This window comes from Thermobia domestica, chromosome 18 (genome assembly GCF_964235325.1).
Source record: "Thermobia domestica chromosome 18, izTheDome1.hap1.1, whole genome shotgun sequence".
NCBI classification, from domain to species: domain Eukaryota; kingdom Metazoa; phylum Arthropoda; class Insecta; order Zygentoma; family Lepismatidae; genus Thermobia; species Thermobia domestica.
In genome coordinates this window covers 58772817-58795128 of record NC_137471.1, presented here as the reverse complement: position 1 = coordinate 58795128, position 22312 = coordinate 58772817, and the positions used below count along the sequence as shown (strand labels likewise).

At 36.7% G+C, this 22312-nt stretch overlaps 1 protein-coding gene across 3 annotated transcripts in view; it reads right to left on the bottom strand.

Annotated features, from left to right (window-relative positions):
* Prp16 (ATP-dependent RNA helicase l(1)G0007) overlaps positions 1 to 22312 on the bottom strand; it is a 107712-nt gene that overhangs the window by 26261 nt on the left and 59139 nt on the right. For all 3 annotated transcript variants that reach the window (XM_081745334.1, XM_081745333.1, XM_081745336.1), the window contains 3 exons: positions 20694 to 20904; positions 7678 to 7896; positions 779 to 938 (listed from right to left, as the gene is read on the bottom strand). In XM_081745334.1, the coding sequence (XP_081601460.1) occupies positions 779 to 938; positions 7678 to 7896; positions 20694 to 20904 (590 nt within the window). The remainder of the gene's footprint in view (positions 1 to 778; positions 939 to 7677; positions 7897 to 20693; positions 20905 to 22312) is intronic.

The following is a 22312-nucleotide window of genomic DNA, read 5'->3' as shown; positions in this document are numbered from 1 at the left end:
CAAACACCCTCAACAATCGTGTAGCAACTGAAGCAAGTTCAAACTTGTACTGAGTCAATGACAACGATTAATTTAACTGCAGTGTGAACACCATGTAGTTAAAAAATTAAAAAAAAAGAAAAAGAAAAGAAAAGAAAAAGAAAAAAAGAAAAAGAAAGAAAAAAGAAAAAGAAAGAAAAAAGACCTGAAACGTATCTCTAACGAGAGGTGTTTCCTCATTCACTCTCGCAAGGTTTGATATTACCCTGAAACTTGCATTTCAGGTCAATCAAAATTACTCCCCGAACTCTGTCAATCATTTAGATGTTCTGACAAACCTGTTTGGAACCAGACGCTCTGATCCTGACAATATTAGATTTCTTATGCCATAAAACACGAAACGAGAAAAGCAATTGACCATATAAACTTTTTCGAACAATGTTTCCGTTTGAGTTTCCTTTATCGCACACAAAACTCGACATTCACTCGTTATTCCATTGTTGAAACGGGGATAAGAAATCACATCAGTCTATACTTAGCTGCGTCACCCGCCGCACTGACCACCACCCGAGCTGGAAATATTTGCTAAGACGCAAGATTCACCACTATGAAAAACTTCTGTGCCAAAACTAACTTCTCAGAAAAAAAATCAGTCTCACTTCCTAATTGCTGCACTATGTAATACACTCGACAGATTGATTTTGATCTGCACGGAAAAATGTAAACTGAAATGTATTTTTTTTTTTAAGAATTTATTTACGTCCTGATTGCATTATATTAAGAGTGTAAAATTTCTTACCTGAAACACTGTCCAGGTCCAGTTCGTCCGGCACGACCTGCTCTTTGATTCGCATTGGCCTGGCTAATAGGATAAATTTGTAGAGCGTCCATACCAATACGAGGATTGAAAACTTTTAATTTACAATAACCTGAGTCGATGACGAACATAATGCCGTCCACTGAAAGCAAAATACAAATAATTTATGAATAAGTTTTCATTTTCTACTTCGGATAAAATGGGTGCATTTTTCATACACACAGCTTATTAATGTCAACAAAACCTCTGAAATATATTATTCTTGTTTATTGTGGCTAAGTAAATAGTCTCAACGTGGTTGCATTCTTTGAACTTCCAATAAGTTGATCAAAATGAGATCTGAAACGTAGTTATAGAGTAGTTCCTTCTTACTTTTTTTCTTGTTTGTGGGTAATTATTATTACTTAACTTTCATGAAACTATTCAGTAATTTCATAACAAGGAATAATATATATATATATATATATATATATATATATATATATATATATATATATATATATATTTATTTTGACTGATTAATTCTATACAATAAAAATGTGAGTTATTATAAAGGTAACCAAGAAAGTTCTGTCTCTTTTTCACCCACCACCTTTGAACGTCAATATGTCACCTAAGACGTACCTGGAAATCAAAAAGTCACCATCAGCATTGACGACCTTCTGCCAACGTTCTTGAAGGTCATGGATTCCATCCGGTATAATTTGGTGGGCCGTAAAGTGAAGAAGGTATCAAGTGCATTTTGCACCTCTACTAGGGATTTGAACTGGTGTCCTATAAGATGATTGTCCAAGGAATGGAACAGGTGATAATCGGACGATGCAATGTCCGGGAAGTACGGCGGATGCAATAATGTTTCCCATCCAAGGTGTAGAATGGTATCCCGGGTCATCCTAGCCACGTGGGGCTTAGGGTTGTCCTGTAACAGAGGGGCCTCTTTGCGATTCAGAAATACTGGCTCCAGAGTTTTGAGTTTTTCTTCAACACGTCTCAACTGCTGACAGTACAGAGTTGCATTGATGTTCTGACCAGCTGGTAGCAGTTCCCGATGCACGATGCCACGAACAGTCCACCAAACACACAGCAGGACCTTCTGGAGAAGTGCTGTTTTCGGCTGTTTTGAAACCGGTTCATGGGATGATAACCAATGATGACAGCGTCGTGGAGCTTCGTACAGAACCCACTTCTCATCACATGTCAACATCCTCTCCAGAAACGGCTCCTTCCTCAGACGAGACAGCAAAGAAACACGGGTGTCTGATCACGTTGCCTTCTAGCCCGGAGTCAAATCATGAGAGACCCTTCGACCCAACTTGTTGTGCTTCCCAAGTTGATGGAGGTGCTGCCGAATGGTTTCTCCATTCATACTGAATTGTAGTCCCAGTTCCTCACATATCTGGTCACTCTGCGCCTCATTTGCTGCCTGAAGATCTTCATTTTGTACATGTGTTGGTCTTCCGGCACGTGGTGCGTCTTTGAGTATTTCGTCACCGTCTTTAAACTTGTTAAACCACGGCTGCACTGTCCGCGTAGTCACGACACTCTCACCAAAGGCCTGGCATATCTTCCGCCCCGCTGCAGCGGGGTTTGACCCCAGTTTGAACTCGTACAACATACACGCCCTTATGACGCTCGGTGAAGGTCCCATGTTCACTCTGTCCTTACAGAAGTTCACGGTGTAATTGAACTGCCACAACTCCTTCCAGGTAGTATGTTGGATATACCCACACCAACAACTGATCTTCGCCTTATCTCCATTTGCATTCAACTCACGGTGTGAGGGCCAATTGAACAGAGACCTCCACAAAAAGTGACAGAACTTTCTTGGTTATCTTTATAATTTAAGTTCATACAGAGAGAGTAGTCACAAGAGTTTGTAAATGCCTTATATAGAGTATGCGTAAAGTTACTGTGCACTATGAATGCATGTTTACATGTATGATCTGTAAACTAAAGTACTACCACTTCCGGTTTAGCAGAGAAATTACAATGGAGATGGAATATATTCTTGGGACGCATTGTAGAAAACCGCTTTTCCCTTTCTATTGTAATTTTTTCCTTATAGCGATCAAATTTAAAACCGAAAATAGTAATTTCTGCCACTTCCGGTTTGACTAGAATTAAGAGAGAAGATAGTACCTATTATTAAAATGCTAAATAGATTCCAAGAAACGGTTCTCACTATCTCTTATATTTATTGCTATGTTGAGCAACAGAAACCAGAAGTTGTAGTGGATTTCTGTCACTTCCGGTTTAAGTAGATAGTTACGGATAATTAAGTGAAACGTACTCTTTGGACTTTTAATCAGTTGCAGGAACAACATCTTGCTATTCTTTACTATTTCGTATGTTTTTGTTACATAATTTCGTTCTATATTTTTACATCAAATTACAAATGGCTATATATTCTTAATCTATTACATTCTTTTTTCTAAATGAAGTGTGAAGTTATTTTGTCATACATTTCTCAATATGTGATTGTGCTGTATATCCACGCTGCGTGTAACAGCACGAACACACTACTTAAGCGAAATCCGAACCACTATTCGAATTTGTATTAAAGAAAATGTATTTACAGCAACTTTTGAACTTGGACGACGATACGAGTTCTCTAGTCATGAGATTACAGAGCACTTTATTTATTTATTTATTGAACAAATTCCCAGATACAGCTTAATTGTGCCATTTTACACAGGAAAATGTCAACAAGCGAGAAAAAAAAAAAAGAAAAAAGAAAAAGAATTTTAAAAAATAAACAACAGTAACATCAATAGTATTAATAAAGAGTGCACAAGTAATATTATTTAGCCAGCACGCGTTTTATTGCTCTTTCAAACACCGGGTAACTCGAAAAAATGCCCACCTCACTTGTTAGATTATTATAATAGTACTCGGTGAAAAAGAGACCTCTGTATAATTGTCAACCTAGGGCGTGCAAGATGGAATAGGTGGGTATTCCGGGTTTTGCGGGAAGGGACATGTAAGGATAGTTGTTGAATTAGGGTTTCTGATCTTAGGTTCCCATTTACAATCTTAAGAAGAAACTTCAAATCAGAGTTATTTCTGCGTACTTCCGGCGTCTGGATATTAAGATATCGCAAAATTTCCTCCTTAGGCAATATTCGAAGTGCGGGAACACGAAAACGTACTATTGCAATAAAGAAATTGAGAACAGACTCAAGTCTAGAGAGATGTGTAGGTGCGGCCATGGCCCACATGGGAGAGCAGTATTCGATCTTGGGTGCTATTAGAGTTTTATAGAATGTTGTTAATGATGCCACAGTACGTAGTTCAGTGAATCGGTAAAGAAGCCCCAGCATACGCATTGATTTCTTAACTATTGAGGAGATGTGATCAGAGAACGAGAGTTTCGAATCAAAGATGACACCAAGATCATTATGACTGGCAGAATGTGTTATAGGGGAATCGTTAATATGGTATTTGGAGGGAACAGGAGACTTTTTCAGAGTAATTGTAATACCGTCACATTTCTTACTGTTAAGTTTCAATTGCCACATTTCACACCAGTATACAAGATAATTTATGTCTTCCTGTAGGGCAATTGTGTCATGGAAACATGATATTTCTCTACATAATTTGAAATCGTCAGCAAAAAGCAAAAGGCCACTAGGATTAACTGATAGGTGAGAGTAGAGATCGTCCATATACAGGACAAATAGCAGGGGCCCTAGTACGCTTCCCTGAGGCACCCCCGAGATCACAGGTTGGGGGTTAGAAGTCGCCCCTGAAATAACAACTTTCTGTTTACGGCCCTTTAGATAGCTGGTGATTAAAGAGAGAAATTTACCATGTACATTAAACCTATTGGAAAGCTTGTGGAGAAGAAGAATGTGACTGACAGAATCAAAGGCCTTTGAGAGATCAAAATAAATGACATCTAATTGAGTATTGATATTTATACATTGAACTGCACAGGAAAGAAGAGTACTTAAGCTTGTGAGACTTGAGCTTTTCGGCAGAAAGCCATGCTGAGAGGTGTGAATATAAGGCGACGTGAATTTGAGAAGCCTGTCTTTGATTATTTTTTCGCAGATGATGATACTACAGAAAGAAGAGATATTGGCCTATAGGAGGATACTTGATCTTTAAGTCCTGATTTATATATTGGGGTCACATGAGCTAGTTTCCAGCTGATGGGATAATATCCTTCTCTGAAGCATCTATTGAATAGGATGGATAAAGGAACTGAAATAACTGAAGCAGTTTTGTTAAGATAGAGAGAGCCAATGTTGTCGGGCCCAAGAGATCTATGTGGAGAAAGCGACTGCAAGAGAACCAGAACCTCACCCGGGGTGGTAGAGAGGTCTGATAAGGTGTTAGTACAAATGGGGAGGAGAGGGGGAAGATGGGTTGTAGGAGGAAAGGCGGTAAATGTTTTACAGAAGTAGTTATTAAAAAGGTCGGGTCTCTGACCATCACTAGCCTCAAAATTCTCGTCATGAACTGTTGCTGGTATGCCGGGAGATTTCGATCGAGATTTAATTACAGTCCAAAATAGTTTTGGGTTGCTAACAGTAAAATCACCAATTGAGTCCATGTATTCAAAGTACTTACGTCGCTGTACCTTCTTCGTAAAGCTTCTAATTTTAGCGAATTGTTTGTATGTGTAGTCACTCGGATGTGACTTCCATAGATTCCAGGCAACCTTTTTGTTTTTAAGATGATCACGCAGCTCATTGTCGAACCAGACCGGAAACTTCTTCGATTTTGATGTTTTTACAGGGACAAAATCCGTTATAGTTGAGTGGACAACAGATGTGAATAGATCCACCGCCTCGTCGACAGATCCTGCCTCCAACAAACACCAAGGAAAGAGTTCAATAGCCCGACAGATGTCACCCCAGGGGGCTTTCTTCCAAAGAAGTTGTGACCTACTTTTAAGGGGCTGGTTTGTAGTACTGGAGGGGAAGAAATTGAATGAAACATCTAAGGAATCGTGGTCCGAGGGAAAGAAATTTCTGCATGGAACAATACGACGAGGTTTCTGAATCAGTATGTAGCTAGTATTCTAGTTATAAACGGCAAATGCCTCACTGCGTCACGTAGTCACGCTAATAGACATAGCTGCCCAGGGGCGTAAATAAGGACCACGCAGACCCCGCATTGCGGGGGGCCTCAAGCCATCAGGGCCCTCCAAATCGTGAAGTTGGACGTGGAGAAGGGGCCCCACTCCACGCTGTCTGCGGGGAGGCCCCCAAACCTTTAGTTACGCCACTGTATCTGCCTGCGCAATCGCTTACCTGTCTAACGCTAGCGTGTAAGCAGTTTGCCGATTTAAAACTATTGTAACTATTTAAATGCTAGTTGAAAATTGTATTGTTTCACTTTAATTATATCAAAATGAATGATGATTGTGCTAAATATGATTGTACCTTGCTGTTTATTATGAGGGCGAGGGCTGCGTTCATATTTAGATTTGAGCATTAATACCTGTATAACTGCATGTTGGTTGGTGGGCAAATCAAATAAACAAATAAAAATAAATAAATGAATGAATAAATTCGTTAAATGTAAACTATTAGAGCTTTTAAGTGCGGCTTTAACTTACACTGTACAGCGAGCTGAAGATTCAGGCGCAATAACTAACTATGATTAACTAGCGCAATGGTTCTCAACCTTTTCTGGTTTATGACACACTTTACTGAACGATCAGGACTTCCAGGCACACTTCTTTCATATTTTTATTATTACTATTAATAATAATAATAATATCTATAATAATATTGTAACCAATTAGTTTTGTTTTTATAATGACTCTATATAGCCTTGAACATTATTGCTACCGCTAGAGGTGTTCACTGGTACAGTTTGTCTCGATTTTAACTAATTTTTATTTAATTCTTCATGATATTATAACATTTCGCGACACACCTTAGGGAACTGCGTGACGCATCAGTGTGTCGCGACACATCGGTTGAGAACCACTGAACTAGCGGACTTTGAATATGGAGTATTGTTCTAAATGGGTCAAAAACATGAATACTACGCAAAAATGATGAAAAACGACTGGAAACTTTCGAGATGTGGGTATGGAGAAGAATGGAGAGAATTAGCAGGGTCGAGCGAAAAACGAACAATTTTTAGACATTATTAAGAAGAGCAAGAGAAGCTGGTTGGGACATTGACTAAGAAGGAACTGTATCATGAAGAACGTGCTAGAGCGTATGGTGACAGGAAAGAGAAGGAGAGAGCGAAGGAGACTACAATTAATGGACGATATCAAAACAGAAAAATCGTACGTGAAAACGAAAAGGTAAAAAGGAGACCGTGGAACAAGGAAGCTTCTCAGTTGCAACAAGTGACCTGTCAATAATGGTAGAATACCTATGATGATGATGATAAGCTGAAATGCCCGATATTCGGAATATGAAGAATAAGGTTTATGATAGTATTTGAAAAGTATATGTGAAACCTCTTTTCTTTTCTTATTACGCGATTTCAATGAAAGTAAAATGTTAACAACTCAGCTCGGCCAAAATACTAACTATAGCATTTCAAAGGGTTCACCCGTTTTACCGTGATAATATGGAGAACATATTATAGAAATTGTCCCCATTTCTCCCTTAAAACGGAATTTTCGAGAACGCTGAGAGACATGCCTAAACATTTTTAACGTATAATTTATACACCGTTTCATCTCCATAACTTGAAGAGCTTCTGAGATATTCTACTTTCCGCATAAATTTTAAACCCCTTAGCTCCTCCCTTAGGATACAAAGAAATTCTAAATAGCTTATGGTATCTTCTCTATAGCTACCTAGAAATATACCAAACCAAAGTTACGGGACAAAGAAACCAAATTCAGCTTTATATAAAAGATTACGATAGAAGAGAATCGACTTAATATTTCCACAAATTACCTGTGAGTGAAGTTTCTGCGATATTCGTGGCCACCACGCATTTTCTTAATCCGTCAGGAGACTTCTGAAAAATTTTGGCTTGAAGATCTGACGGAAGTTGAGAGTAAATCGGAAGAACAGCAAGTTGAGGAGCGTTGTCAATTTCTGACAACCGTTCTGCAAGCACTTCACACGTCACTTCAATGTCCTCCTGGCCTGGCATGAAAATCAGTATGTCGCCTGAAAAGAAAGTAAAACTGTGTACTATTGTACTGTTACACAGACTTAAAAAGCTCGTTCATTTGTGGAATCCGCTATAGAAATACGAGAAATGTTCAGAAAGTACGGTTACAAAGCCCTGCCGTGAAACATGTATATATTTTTCCATACAACCAATCCAAAAATGAAATAAAATGAAATCTTTCAGTTTTACGTCCCACGGGTATGCCGGTTAGGCTAAAGGAGACGATGATGATGAGAAATGAATGAAATGGTAGAATGAAGAAAGTGGGAGAACCCCGAGAAAACCCACAAGCACGGTGTTTGTCCACCACAAAGTCCACACGGCGCGAGCTGGGATCGAACCAGGGACCCCAAGCTCCGGAAGTGAACGCTCTTCCACTGAGCCACCGCGCCCCCTACAACCAATCCAGTCAACAGATAGTACATACATTAGGTTATTTTTCGACGTAGTCTCCATATTGGTTGAGGCGCTTGTCGCATCACGGGATGTTTGAAGATTTCCTCCTGGTAAAAATCCTTTTCTTGAGTGTTCAGCCACGTTGTCATGAAGTGTTTCACCTCCTCGTCTGAAGCGAAGCGACATCCTCCTAGATATTTCTTCAAGTGCGGGAACAGGTGAAAGTCCCTAGGAGCGAGGTCTGGGCTGTAGGAGGGTGGTCGATGAAACTGCTTCAACAGCATGGTGGTCTGCTGGGCTGTATGCGAGCGTGAGTTGTCGTGAAGGAAGAGGATGCCCTCGGAGAGGAGTTCTGGGCGTTTCCTCTACCAACTGCCGGTGAATTTCAGTTGCGGTTACATGTTTCGCCCACAGAAATCAAATAAATAAGTGGACCTCTTCGCGAGACCAGTTTTCCAAACGAGACGCCATTTGTGTTTACCTACAACCTGCGCCGTAGGTGGATGAAACTCTGCACAGTTGCGAACTTCATGTATTAAAATTACCGTACACCCCTCATTTCTCTATAATAGATGAAACTCCAGAAATATCGACCTTGTAATCTTAGTTTCTGACCCCCCCCTCGTATATTTAAAGAGCAGACCACACTTATCACACGTAACATAAGCCTGGCTTGACAAACATGTATCTCAACACCTCAGGTAATACTTTGTTAAGGCTCATCCAGAGCTACAAATACCTTTGCCACATGCATATTTATCTACGCCCTTCTGGCTGTAATACATATTAACCTGAGTCTCATTGAATCAATACTACACTCACAAAGCATAATTATCGCCATTATGTTATATGCCAATGGTTCCCAAACTTAAATGAGCGCGGACAGCAAACAAGGGAAACACAAGCTACTGACAGAAATTAACAGAAATTATGAATAAAGCACCACTTGTAATAACCATGCAAACTACACAGACGCCACGTGTTTGACATTTTCTTCCCTATCCCTATTCAAGATTTCTACATAATTAACAGATATAATTGCGAACTGGTGATAATATAATGGTTATTATTATTATTATTTGAAATGCGTATACGTACCGGTAAAATAAGTATATGGAAAATATTTGAACTCCCTTTTCCCTTAGGATATCCTTTAATCAAAGTGATCTCAACTTCAGGTTGGTACTTTGTTCCAAAATTTATTTCAAACGGATAAGTAGTTATCCGTGATAATGAAAACAGACAGATAAGTATTTAAAAAAAAGTTAAAACGGAATAAAAATATACTATATGAAGCGCACAAATTCTTGTCAAAAAATTTGTTTCTCACCATTTACACATATGTTGGCGTAAGGAAGTAATACGCAAAGACGCAAGTAAATGGCGAGGAACCTATGTTGACTTCTTTTTGACAAGAAGTTGTGTGCTTCACATATTTATATTTTTATTCCTTTCTAACTTTTTTTTTTTTTTTTTACACATTTATATTTCTTTTTCATGTTTTAAATTCATTTCGAATAATGGAAACCGTGATTTCCGAAAGCGCTACTTCAAGGAATATTTTAGTTTGCGGTGAGTACTAGCTTTTTACTTATACTTATTTCTAAATATAATCACCGCTCGCAATACACAGTGATAAGTTTCAAATTGTTCCAATGGATTCGGCACACACACATTAATATAAAAAAAATACAATTAGAAATGCACGCAAGGCTGGCTAATTGTACTATTGACACAAGCGGTATTTCAAAGACTTCACCTTTGAGGTCACTTGTCTCGTGATAGCATGGACGTCTAGGTTTAAAAATAGTTTATTTGGATTAAGCGTCTTTAAATTAGTATAAAAATTGCAATTAGAAATTTATCCAATCGTAGTGCACATCTAATGCCATGATCGGATGTTCTTTTAACATGTGATGATTTATCACAAATATATATTGAATGCAAAGTACGATAAGCAGTGTCGTATGTAGAATTTTATCAAGGGTGGAGGTTCACGCACTCAATCTCGTATCCTTTCTTGACAAGCAAGATTTTTTGAACCTATACATTAATGTTTATCTTTTCATAATATCTTGCTCAAGAGAGGGGGAGTCAAACCCCATACCTCTTCGTACGCTACGCCACTGATAATAAATATTACTGTCCTGCGAATATTTCATTGAGCAAATCCTCAAAGGCAGGAAAGACAGAGTAAGATTTGAGAATATTTACAACTGATCTCTCTCCCCTCTAATACCAAACCAAGCCTTTGTGTGGGCCTGAGCCGCTCCAACGCCATCTGTTATCAACCGGATGAACTACGTCCAGCCTAACGAGTAATACGTGGTCAGTGCGCTGCGCCGCTCTCCTCTAGTACTTAAAAAAGGAAAAACTAATGTCCATCACCAATATAATATAATTCGTACATTCTAACGTGAGTGTATATATATTAAATTTATACTTACTTAAATTAGGTGAACTTATATACAAAATAACGTCAACTTTACAAAGCAAGATGAACACACACAGTCCCATAAAAATATATGTACAAAATTTAATAGATGGCATCTGCAATTGTACTTGAGTTGAATTATCATTATAATATGCAGTACAGGTGTCGGTATTCCCATGACTGTGATATATGATGTACAACTGGCAGGTACGCGCTTCAGACTTGCGGAACAAGAATTCGCATTTTAAAGCAGTATTTCTAATTTGAAAATGTCGCTGAAATTCAACGTTAGAAAAGCGTGAATTTGAAACAGAACTGCCAACAGATTTATGTGACAAGTTTGAGATGCATGATAATATTTGTGATGTGCACAAGGAAAGTTTCACAAGACTCTGATTAGCTACGATTTCTGCTTTTTTTGGCTAAGGTTTTAGAAAAATTTGTAGCGTCGCGCCAGAAGTCTGCTACGTAATTTGCACGTGGGATACGTATTGTGCTTTATTGTATATTAAACTTGTCGAAAACTTATGATGTGCTCAGGAGAAAAAGTGGATCTGAAAAGGTAGGGGGCGGTAGGTAGCGGCATGACGTCACGCCGTCCCCTGCCTATCTTTGCCCATTGTAATTTTTTAGGAACTGTGGGACGCCGCACATATTTTTTGGAAGTTGCGGGACGGCGTCCCCACGTTCCTCCTCACTTTTACCCTTGGATGTGCTGTATAATTAAACACCAGTGGATTATGCCGAATTTCATCAAAGGGGGTCAAAGCTTCCAAGTTCATATTGTTTCAAAATTTTTGTATATGATAAATGTTTATTTTTATCATAAGTCATGCTAAAAGGAAGAAGGTGGGGCAGTAAACCCGGTAACTCTTTCTTTGTGTACGCCACTGTTTAGTACTAACACAGTATAGAATTTTCTTTCGTTAAAGTGTGTGTTTATATTTTTGATGGACTCGCTATATAAAAATTACTATGTCAAGAAGCTAGTATAAAGATAAATACAGTGGAGTCACGATTATCCGAATTTCGATTAACCGAGATTCACTGATTTTCGAGCTTAATCCAAACAAAGAAACGAAAATTTAAAAACTAATCCGCTTACAACAATAAACAGTGTCCAGGGTTTTATTTCAGCAAGAGAACAAACAAAGCTATAAATTATTCATTGTAGCTTTGGAAAATTCAAGGTTACTAATAAAACACCAATTGACCAAAGCAGTATATATATTTTAAAATTATATATTTGTGTTACAGTTTCGGCTATGTAACACAGCCTTCCTCAGCGAAAGGACTTCGAATAATTAAGAAAGGATTGATGTATCAATCAGTGAGATACAAAAATTTGATTAAGAAAGCAAAAAAGCAGCTCATGTGGGACACCATAAGAAGGAGAACTAAAGAAGTGGAATACAATGAGAAAGGAACTGAAAAAGAGAGAGCGAGAATTGAAGACAAGTTATCAATATTTGTGAGAAAAGAAGTAATGAGAGATCTGAACAAGTGGGAAAAGAAATTTGAAGAGAAAGAGAGAGAAAGATTGAAAGAAAAAGAAAAGAAGCTTGGATGGACTGAGCAAGAAAAAGTAAGTGCAAATAGGGTAGTAATAATAGGAAATATAAAATTAACAGACCAAGAAAAGAAGTGTTTGGAATTAGGTTACAAGTTTAAAGTGAAAAAAGAGAAGACAGAAGTAAAAGAGGTAATATTCACAGTAGAACAAGAAATTATGGAAATAAAAGAACCAGAGTAGGGGGAAACAATTAGAAGGAAAGCAGTAGTTATAGTAAAACAAAACATAAATAGGAAAGTACGAAACCTTAAGAAAGAAGAGAAAGAAGGATTAAGAAATTTAAGGAGAAGAAAGGACATCGTGGTACAACAGGCAGATAAAGGAGGGGCGACAGTGGTAATGGAGAAGGAATGGTACAAAAAGAAACTGGAAGAACTATGCGATGACACATATGAAGTAGTGGGAGATAAAGATGTGAAAGATGATATAAGAATCAAAATAATTGAGGAGGGAGAGAAACAAGGTTTCAAGACATTAATCAATAAAACAAGAAGAATACCGAATATGAAAGGTTTCCCAAAAATGCATAAAAAAGAAATTAAATTAAGACCGGTGATGGATTGTAGGAACAACATTTTCGAACCACTAGAAGAAGAAATAAAACAGATTGCAGAAGAGATAAGAGAAGAGAAGAACAGGAGAGTAGCAGAGTGAAAAACACAGAGGAGGTAAAACGTGCCCTAGAACAAGTGGGAGACAGAAGAGAGAGAACCATATTGTTCAGTGTTGATGTAAAGGCAATGTTTCCGAGCATAAAGAGGGAGAACGTGTTAAAAACAACAGAAGAAGAAATGGAAAATAAGATTATAAAAAATGAAAAAAAAAGGTGTTGAAGGCCCTAAAACTGATATGGGAGAATACTGTATGCATGATTGGTGAAAAATTGATGAGAATAAAAGAGGGGCTAAGCATAGATTCGAGACTGAGTCCGGTACTACCAGAGATTGTAATGAAGAAGTAGGACAAAATCTTATAATATTTTGTAGATATGTTGATGATTGCCTTGGAATATGAAAAGGAACTAAGAGACAGTTGGAGAAATTTGTTAAAATAATTGAGGACGAAGAAAAAGGGATTAGACTAGAAACTGAGATAGAAGAAGAGGGAAAAATAAACTTCATGGACATGACTATACAGAAAAGAGGAGGAAAATTCAAAACGAGATGGTAAGGAAAGAATGCGATGCCGGAATATACTGCCACAAGAGGAGCGACGTAGACAGGGGAACTAAGAAGAATTTTATACAGAACATGAAAAAGAGAATAGAAATGAGATAGCAACGAAGAAAGAAGGAAAGAAGACATAGAAATACTGTGCCAATTATTAAAGGGAAACGGATACAGAAGAGAAGATTTAGAAGAAAGAAAGAAAGAGAAAGAAAAGAGGAAGAAGCAAAGAAAGAAGAAAAAGGGTGGTTTGGTATTGAAAGTTTAGGCGAGAAAACGGAGATACTGAAGAACCTGTTGAGGAAGGAAGGGATTAAAGGATACAGGAAAGGAGGAAAGAGGATAATAGACCTAGTGAGGGAGAAAAGAAAGAAGAAAGAAAAGGAGATAAGATCAGAAGAGGAAGGAGTAGTGTACCAGGTTAATTGTAAAGAGTGCGATATGAAGTACATAGGGGAAACAGGAAAGAGATTAGAACAAAGGATAAAACAACATAAAGATGATGCTAGACTTAAAAGAGAGAACAACGCAATATATAAACACATGAAAGAAACAGGACATGAGATAGATTGGGAAGGAATAAAAGGATTAGAAAGGGAGAAAAGGAGTGTGATAAGAAAGTGGAAAGAAGCCCAGTGGATTAAGAAATATGGGAAGAAGCTGATGAATTGGTCTAGTGGACTTGTAATACATGAATTATGGGAAAAGATGATAAACAAAATAGAAAGAAAGAATTAAAGGATCAACACGAGCTGTTGGAGCAGGTGTACTACGGAGAACAGTAGATGGGCAATAGCGAATAGAAACTGAAGTGACAAACACCTAATTGAGAGTTTTATAACAGGCGCGCAAAAAGAGAAAGTGACTACAGTAATTAAAAAAAAAAATAAAAATAAAAAAAACCTTTTTAACCAATTAAAAGATTACGTTTACAGTAATTAAAAATTTACTTTTTACAGACAATTAAAAGTTTATGTTTTGTAAAGAGAAAGTGGCGTGTCTTGCATCGAGATTGTATATAAGCTTTCAAAATTGTATATTTCTCTCATAATGTGTCTGAGGAAGGCTATGTTACATAGCCGAAACTGTAACACAAATATATACTTTTAAAATATATATACTGCTTTGGTCAGTTGGAGTTATATTAGTAAACAAAGCTGGCGTAAAGATAACGACTCAGGGTAAAAATAACGAGCGAGCTTTAATTGTTTCACGTCTTGAGTTTCAGTTTGAGAAGGTCATTGTTCTACGTCGAACAGCAAGATAACACGGCATCAGCTGTCATTATGATATTGCTGTGTCTGTGCAATATAGCGGCCAAAAACGAGACAACTTAATGAAGCAAAAGACTATGAAAGACTTCTGTTTATATATATATATATATATATATATATATATATATCTGTGTGTGTGTGTGTGTGTGTGTGTGTGTGTGTGTGCGCTAAACAGTACCTTATTTGTGTTGTGTTTTGTATTGTGTTTCACTTATGTACGTATCAATATCAAACTGTATTTTATTCACTGTGTTATTGCTAATTCCTTATGAATGTATGTATAATTATTAGGGAACGGAACTTCATGTGCTAAAAAACTCAGAAATATTTATTTATGTATGTACTACACATTTTTAAAATATGTGAAAAAAATTAAAATATTTCGCAACAGAAACTTAAATACTACGTGTATTGTGAACATTTTAAATTCAGTTTCAAAATGCTTATCTTCTAGCGAGCTATTCTTTGGAAGCGTTGAAGTGGACACCATAGTTATCTCCAAGTTCTCCATTGTAAATTTGTGACGATTATCCCTAAAAACCATCTTATATTGCGAGAAAGATCGCTCCACGTCACAAGAAACAATTCTCGCAAATTTGAAACATGAAATTTCACTAACACTGAAATTGACCACATCTTCCTTCACCACTTCCTCTTCCAAAACACGTGCAATTTTACACAATGTTTGAAAACCTAGGTTTCTTTTAAAAATGTCTGTAAATTTAGACATTAGCACTTGTCCGTTAGTTGCAGGAAGCTCTTTCAGTTTCGGTTCTACTATGCGGATTTCACCCATTGAAGCTGACAGTGTGTTTGATGACAATTAAAGCTTTTCTATAGAACGAGAGAAAAAAGGACAGGTTTGTTGAAATGAAGCTAACTCGAGTTTTACGGAAGGATCTTTTACCAGCTCTTGTAGAATTTCTAGAGACTACGCTTCGTCTTTGTCGAGATCATTTACGACAGATACGAATTGTTCAAAGTTTTAGCAAAATACTAACGGCGTTCAACCAAGTGCCCCATCATGTAACTACAGGAGCGGGTCGAAGATGAATCCCAGGACATTTTTTATTTAAAATGTCTATTCTTTTGATGACTTGATAAAAATTTTCTTTCTATTTGAAACCAGTTTATCGGCCTTAGGATAAAGAACTCTTATCTTTTCACATATTCTATGCAACGCATGAGCCACACAGGTAACATGCACCATTTTGAGGTAACTAACGGCAAAGATTACTTAAGCTTTTTTCATGTAAGCTGCAGCATCTGTAACAAGAAGAAGAACATTGTCAAATTTTATGCCTTCTGCCCACAATAATTGCATTGCTTCGTTGAAAAGCCTTGCTATCGTTACATGTGTAGCAGCAGAAAGCTCTTTACACACTAGCAAATAATTTTTCGTCAACACACACTCCTACAATCACGTTCCCCACCTTTTTCCCACTGGAGTCTGTAGTTTCGTCTATATACCCAAATATTTTGATGCGCATATTCCGAGCGAATATGTTGTAAAGTTTGCTCGTAACACCTGTGCAGATAAAGTTTCTCGCAAGTTGATTCGTCAAGAGGTTCGAAGTTCGTATATTTCACGAGAAACTTTTGTAATTCAGGGTTCTTTAATTTGAAAAGTGGAATATCTGCGGATCCAAAAGCTCTGCACAAATCCATTTAAAAAGTAGACAATTTTGACTTTTCACCAGAACTAGACGCAATTGGTTGACCGATAAATGCCTGTCTCTTGCTCAAACGTGTAGCAGCAGCAATATGCTTCTTGCTCTCCAAATGCTGCGTAATTTGTGAACGTTGGTCAGCCGCGACAGATTTACCACACGGTTATAGCACTTCGCCATCAACAGAAAATACATCTTCATATTCGTCACAGAACTTCTGCAAACGAGATGAAACACTTGCCTTTATTTTAGGCATTTTACAGTAAGGAAACACACATACTGTGCTGAAACACCACTCAGAACAAAATAAACGAAAAGACACGTAGAGGATTCAATATCTTGCAATGTTGTAACTGGCTTGTGGCTGGGTAGAATTCCCTCAACAGGACCTTACATGTAGATTAAAGTAAAGCGTAGAGGTCTGCCAGTCAACGTGCCAAAGACAAAACAAACCTGACACACTCGATATGAAAGAGATGTGGGAAAATAAGCATTTTTCTTTCTAAGATTTCGTTGTAATAGGCCTCAATGAGTGATTTTATGTTTCTAAAACGAAAATTCTTAAAATATGTATTTACATATGAAAAACTAGAAAATGCTAATCCGTCCATGCTATTTTTCGGAGACAGAACAATTTCATCACAGGTCGGATGTCAACAGGGTGATCCTGCAGGATCGATGCTATTTAGTTTAGCAATTCACCCAATAATTAGTACGTTACGTTAAGAACTAAATGTGTTTTATCTTGATGATGGAACTTTAGGTGGATCACCACAGACAGTCATACACGACTTAAATGGTTTACTCGTGGAATCAAGTAAGATAGGACTATAAATAAATCCATTAAAATGTGAGCTATTTTTTACGTCGGGAACACCAGATCCCATCATTGAAGCTCAATTTCAAGCTGTGCTACCTGGAATACGAACAATACCAACTCATGAGATATCATTATTGGGAGCACTACTACACGAAGATGGATATGATAATTGTTTGGAGGATCATCTAAATAGTTTTAAAACAATAACCGAGAGGTTGAAAAAAGTACCAGCACATACAGCCTTTTTCCTTTTAAAAAATTGTTTAGGTATTCCTAAATTGACTTATTTTTCACGTACCGTTCCAACATGGTTCAGGCCAACTAAAATTTTTCAACTAGATGACATTTTGAAAAATTGTCTGCAATCAATACTCAATTATAAGTTAAATGAAACTCAATGGGCACAAGCAAGCTTACCCATTCGTTTAGGAGGTTTAGGGGTACGGAAAGTTTCAGATTTGAGTCTCCCTGCATTCTTGTCTTCTTATGGGGTGTTGTCGCTCGTCTCCAAAGTTCTTAATATTCCAGTTGACGAAGTGAAGATTCCTCATCTGACAGAGGCGTTAGAAATATGGAGAGGCATTTACAACACAATTCCGGTTGTAAAGGAGTCGCAAAGAAAATGGGATGAAATTGTAATCAACGAGATAGCTGAAAACGAGGTAGTTTCGCAAAATGACATTGATTCAGCTCGCCTCAAAGCACTACGTCAAAAAGAGTCTGGAGCATGGTTGCAAGCTACACCCTCTAAAAACATCGGAACATTTTTAGAAACAAATATTTTTCAAATATGTGTAGCTTTACGCCTAGGACTTAGTATTTGCTATGAATTCACATGTGCGTGTCAAAGTCGGATGGATGAGAAAGGCTTACACGCATTAAGTTGCATCAAAAGTGGAGGGAGAATTTCACGTCACAGTGAATTAAATCAAATAATAAAACGAACCCTCACCAGTATAGACTGTCCTAACATTTTAGAGCCACCAGGAATGTATCGGAATGATAATGGAATTACTTTGACACCTTGGAAAAGGGGCCAGTGTCTAGTATGGGATGTAACATGTGTAGATACTTTTGCCCCATCTTACTTAACGTCAACTAGTGAAGAAGCGGGAAGTGCAGCAGAGACAGCGTGTATGCGGAAACATTCTAAATATTCAAAACTTAAAGATGATCATATTTTTATTGCGTTTGCCACGGAAACAATGGGCGTTTTTAGCAAAGAAGCCAGAATGTTTTTAAAGGAATTAGGATCAAATTTAATTAACAAATCAGGAGATCCCAGAAGTGGTTACTTTTTGACACAAAGGATAAACCTAGCCATACAAAGAGGCAATGCCATTAGCATATTAAACTCCTTCCCATCTTCACCCAAGCTGGATGAAATTTTTTATCTAAAATAAATATAAACATTTTCTGAATGTTAGTAATTGCTATTTCAAAGACATATACAGTATAAAATGATATTTTTGTTTATCATTGTGTGATTGGGATTATGGCAAAATCTAAATATAGAGGACTGAAACACTTATTAATCATTATGTGTTATCCTTCGTTTCTACAATTGTCGGTTTATATAGTACCAAAATTGTTTAATTTTTACTGTTTGCTGTTTTAAATATGTTAATTTGATGTTTCTCTAAATGTATTAGTACTTTTGTATATCTTAATATTTCTTTTAATATATTAACTAAATCATTGCAAAAACAAAAGATAATGTGTGTTTTTATGTAAAATAAAATTTGCTGTGGGGGCATAAAAGGATATGATCAGCATTTTGGCAAAAGAAAGGACCTCTATCTCACCGCAGAAAAAACATTTATTTAAATAAAGTTCCTTTCCCTAACAATTATAGGTACTGTACCGTATGTCCAATAAAAATAATAAATACGGTAATAATAAATAATCTAATAAGGAGAAATAATCAATAAACAACAATAATAATTACTGTACAAAATTATCTATGTATCCGTATAAACCGAGTTTTTGCTTATCCGAACTGGATCCGGTCCACATTAACTCGGATAATCGTCACTGTACTGTATATAGAACACTTCACATAAGTCAGTGGATTAAAAATTAAAAATAGTATGGGAGCTTCAGAAAAAAGGAAAATAAGCTACTCCAAACCAGGTAACTTTCATATACATTTCTGACTCACTTCCTTCCGTGGTTTTTGAATCACATTGAAAATAAACAAATGTAAACCAGCTATATTCCAGAAGTAACTACTCAATAAGTTAAAATAATTCACGTCGACAATACTCAGAGTATTAATAATAATTATCAAACAACTTAATTTCCCAGAAGAAAAAATGTAACTTACTTTCCCAGTAGTCACTTTAAAAAGTACAGTAAAGGCTTCATTTAACAGATTAATTAGAATGAAAGAGTACCGTAAAATCGAAAATCCGTTAAATTGCGAATTGTGTTATGAACAATATTCAAAATAGAATATTACATTTGAAATTGTGCTATATAAGACAAGAGTGCTATCTAAGAGTGCTAAAAGACACATATATCCTATCATAAAATGTGGAATTCTATTTTGGGGTAACGCAACTGAAAGCAAATCTATGTTTATTAAACAAAAACAGGTCACCCGTACCATTGCAAACTTACATCACACAACAAGCTGCAAATCGTACTTTAAAAAGCTAATGATATTAACAGTTCCATCTATTTACATACAGTATATGAAGCATCCGTTTTCAGTCTAACGCAAAATGAAGATGAGGTGAGAGCTCATCATTATAACACTAGAGATAAAAACAAAAACTCTTACTTTACTAGATTATCGCTGGTACAACAGGGTTCCAGACTTACAGCAAATAAAACATTCAATGTTTTGCCCAATCACATAAAAATGGAGAAAAACTTAAATTTAAACAAAACTTAAAAACGTATCTAATAGAGAAAGAATTTTTATAGTATAAAAGAATATTTAGAAATATATATGTAAAAATATAAACTATTTTACCTCTATGTGTACAGTCACTTTTATAGTCATATTACGTGTTTTTATATAATCTTACATAAGTACAATGTACATGTGAACTGAACCCTCCAAATACCATGTATTGGTTTGATGTAGTAAATAAATGAAATGAAATGAAACAATGTAAATGTAAGATGAAAATAATGTACTTACCATATTAGTTACAAAAAACTCGTTACACCTGTACTAGAAGGATGAAGAAAACATCCTTACGCTTCAGTTGCTTTCCCATAATTTTTTTTTTAATAATCAAAGTCCTAAAGATTCTGAAATGTTCACAATAAGCTAACATTTCCGCATATGAACTACATTTGTAACCTTAATTAAATTAATTTTGCTACGTTAAACCCGAAGTAATTTAAGTCGATTACTTAATGTAATTTGCTAATATTACTTTACCAAGATTCTAAGTACTTACAATAATCTACCTTACTTACATTCAATACGTTAAAAGTAATTTACCTTCTGTTGGTTGCAGATGTATTTGCAATGCCTGTTTAACAGCTGAATCCACATAATCTTCAACTGGATTTTTGCTAAAGAAGGTCTCCACGGGAAACGTTCTCCCTGGAATAGTAAATGTTGGAACATTGCCAAAGAACGTGGCAAACTTCGTTGCATCCATAGTTGCCGATGTTACTATGAGTTTCAAGTCATGTCTTCGTGCGACCACCTGCGAATAAAAAGCACAAATAACTTTAAGTACATCGGAAGAAAATAAAAGTATTACTGTAAGTGATACAGGGTTGTCCTGAAGGTAACCAAATTGATCCTGACAAACTTAATTTATTGTAGATATGAGCAAATACATTTAACAATCTTCGAAATAGGTTCATTGTTGGTATCCCTTGGACGGATACCAACTTCTGCTGCGGACGTTCTTCGGCACGGCCGCTTCAACAGTCTCGAATCGGTATCTTTTCATATCTCTTTTTAGCAGGGAGGACAAAAGGAAGTCACAAGGAGACAGGTCGGGGCTATAGGTGGCTACGGCAACGTTGGCACTTCGTTGTTGCTCTTAAACTCTCTCATTATCAATGCAGTGGTATGACGGATTTTCAAGTGGTGCGAACGATGCGTTTTCGAATGATTGTCAGCAGTTTCATGTAAAAGAAGCTACATTCATTGTCGTTCTAGGGAAGGAGGGTGAACTCTTAGTGGACGACCCTTTTGAATCGTAGATCAAAATTAGCAATTTTTTCAACTTGCCCATCCTCTCTCCCCTCTTTGAAGGCCTTATACCAAGTAAAAACCTGTGCTCTTTGTACGAACTCATTCCCGAAGTCTGTCTCCAACATGCTGAAAGTCTCTGTCTAGGATTTTCTAAGTTGAACACAAAATTTGATGGCGTACATGTGCTTAATCAAACGATGCCTTTTTCTCGCGATATTGCAGAAGTTCACTTGATTCACGACCTACTTGCTCCTACTGTTCGGAGCCAATTGCAGTTGGCTGCGATATGTTACTAAGATACACCACTATATTCACCTACCACAAATATTCCCACCCACAGCTAGTCCGGTTACTTTCAGGAAAAACCCTGTATTGGTATTTACTCAAGCTCTCTAGTTTCAAATAATTAAGTAATAAAAAGCAATATAAGAAAATACAGGGAAGAAAGGAAAGATATATATATGATTTTTTCATAACAGCTAAAAGAAAGTATGACAATTAAACTATACTATCTATTAACATAAAGGTTTCCGTAGCATTTGATCACCTGTTTTACTTGTTTAGTTTTATGTTCTGTTCTGTATTAAATGTAGATTTAGATTTGCCAGATTTTTCAGAGATAAAAAAAAGGAAGATTTTATCATTTTTTAAAGGGAAAATGTAAGACATGTGATATTCAAATTTTAATCACATGTCTTTTACCTATAACAAACACACGAGATCAAATAGTAATGTAGAACAAATTTATTTCGAAACTGGGGCAGTTTCATTAAATATAATTGCAACATACAATTATATTAATTCCCGAATCAGCGCTCACCTCTGGTGCATGGGGTCCTTGGTTCGATTCCAGATCGCACCAAGTGAACTTTGTGGTGGACAAACACCGTGTGCGTGGGTTTTCTCGG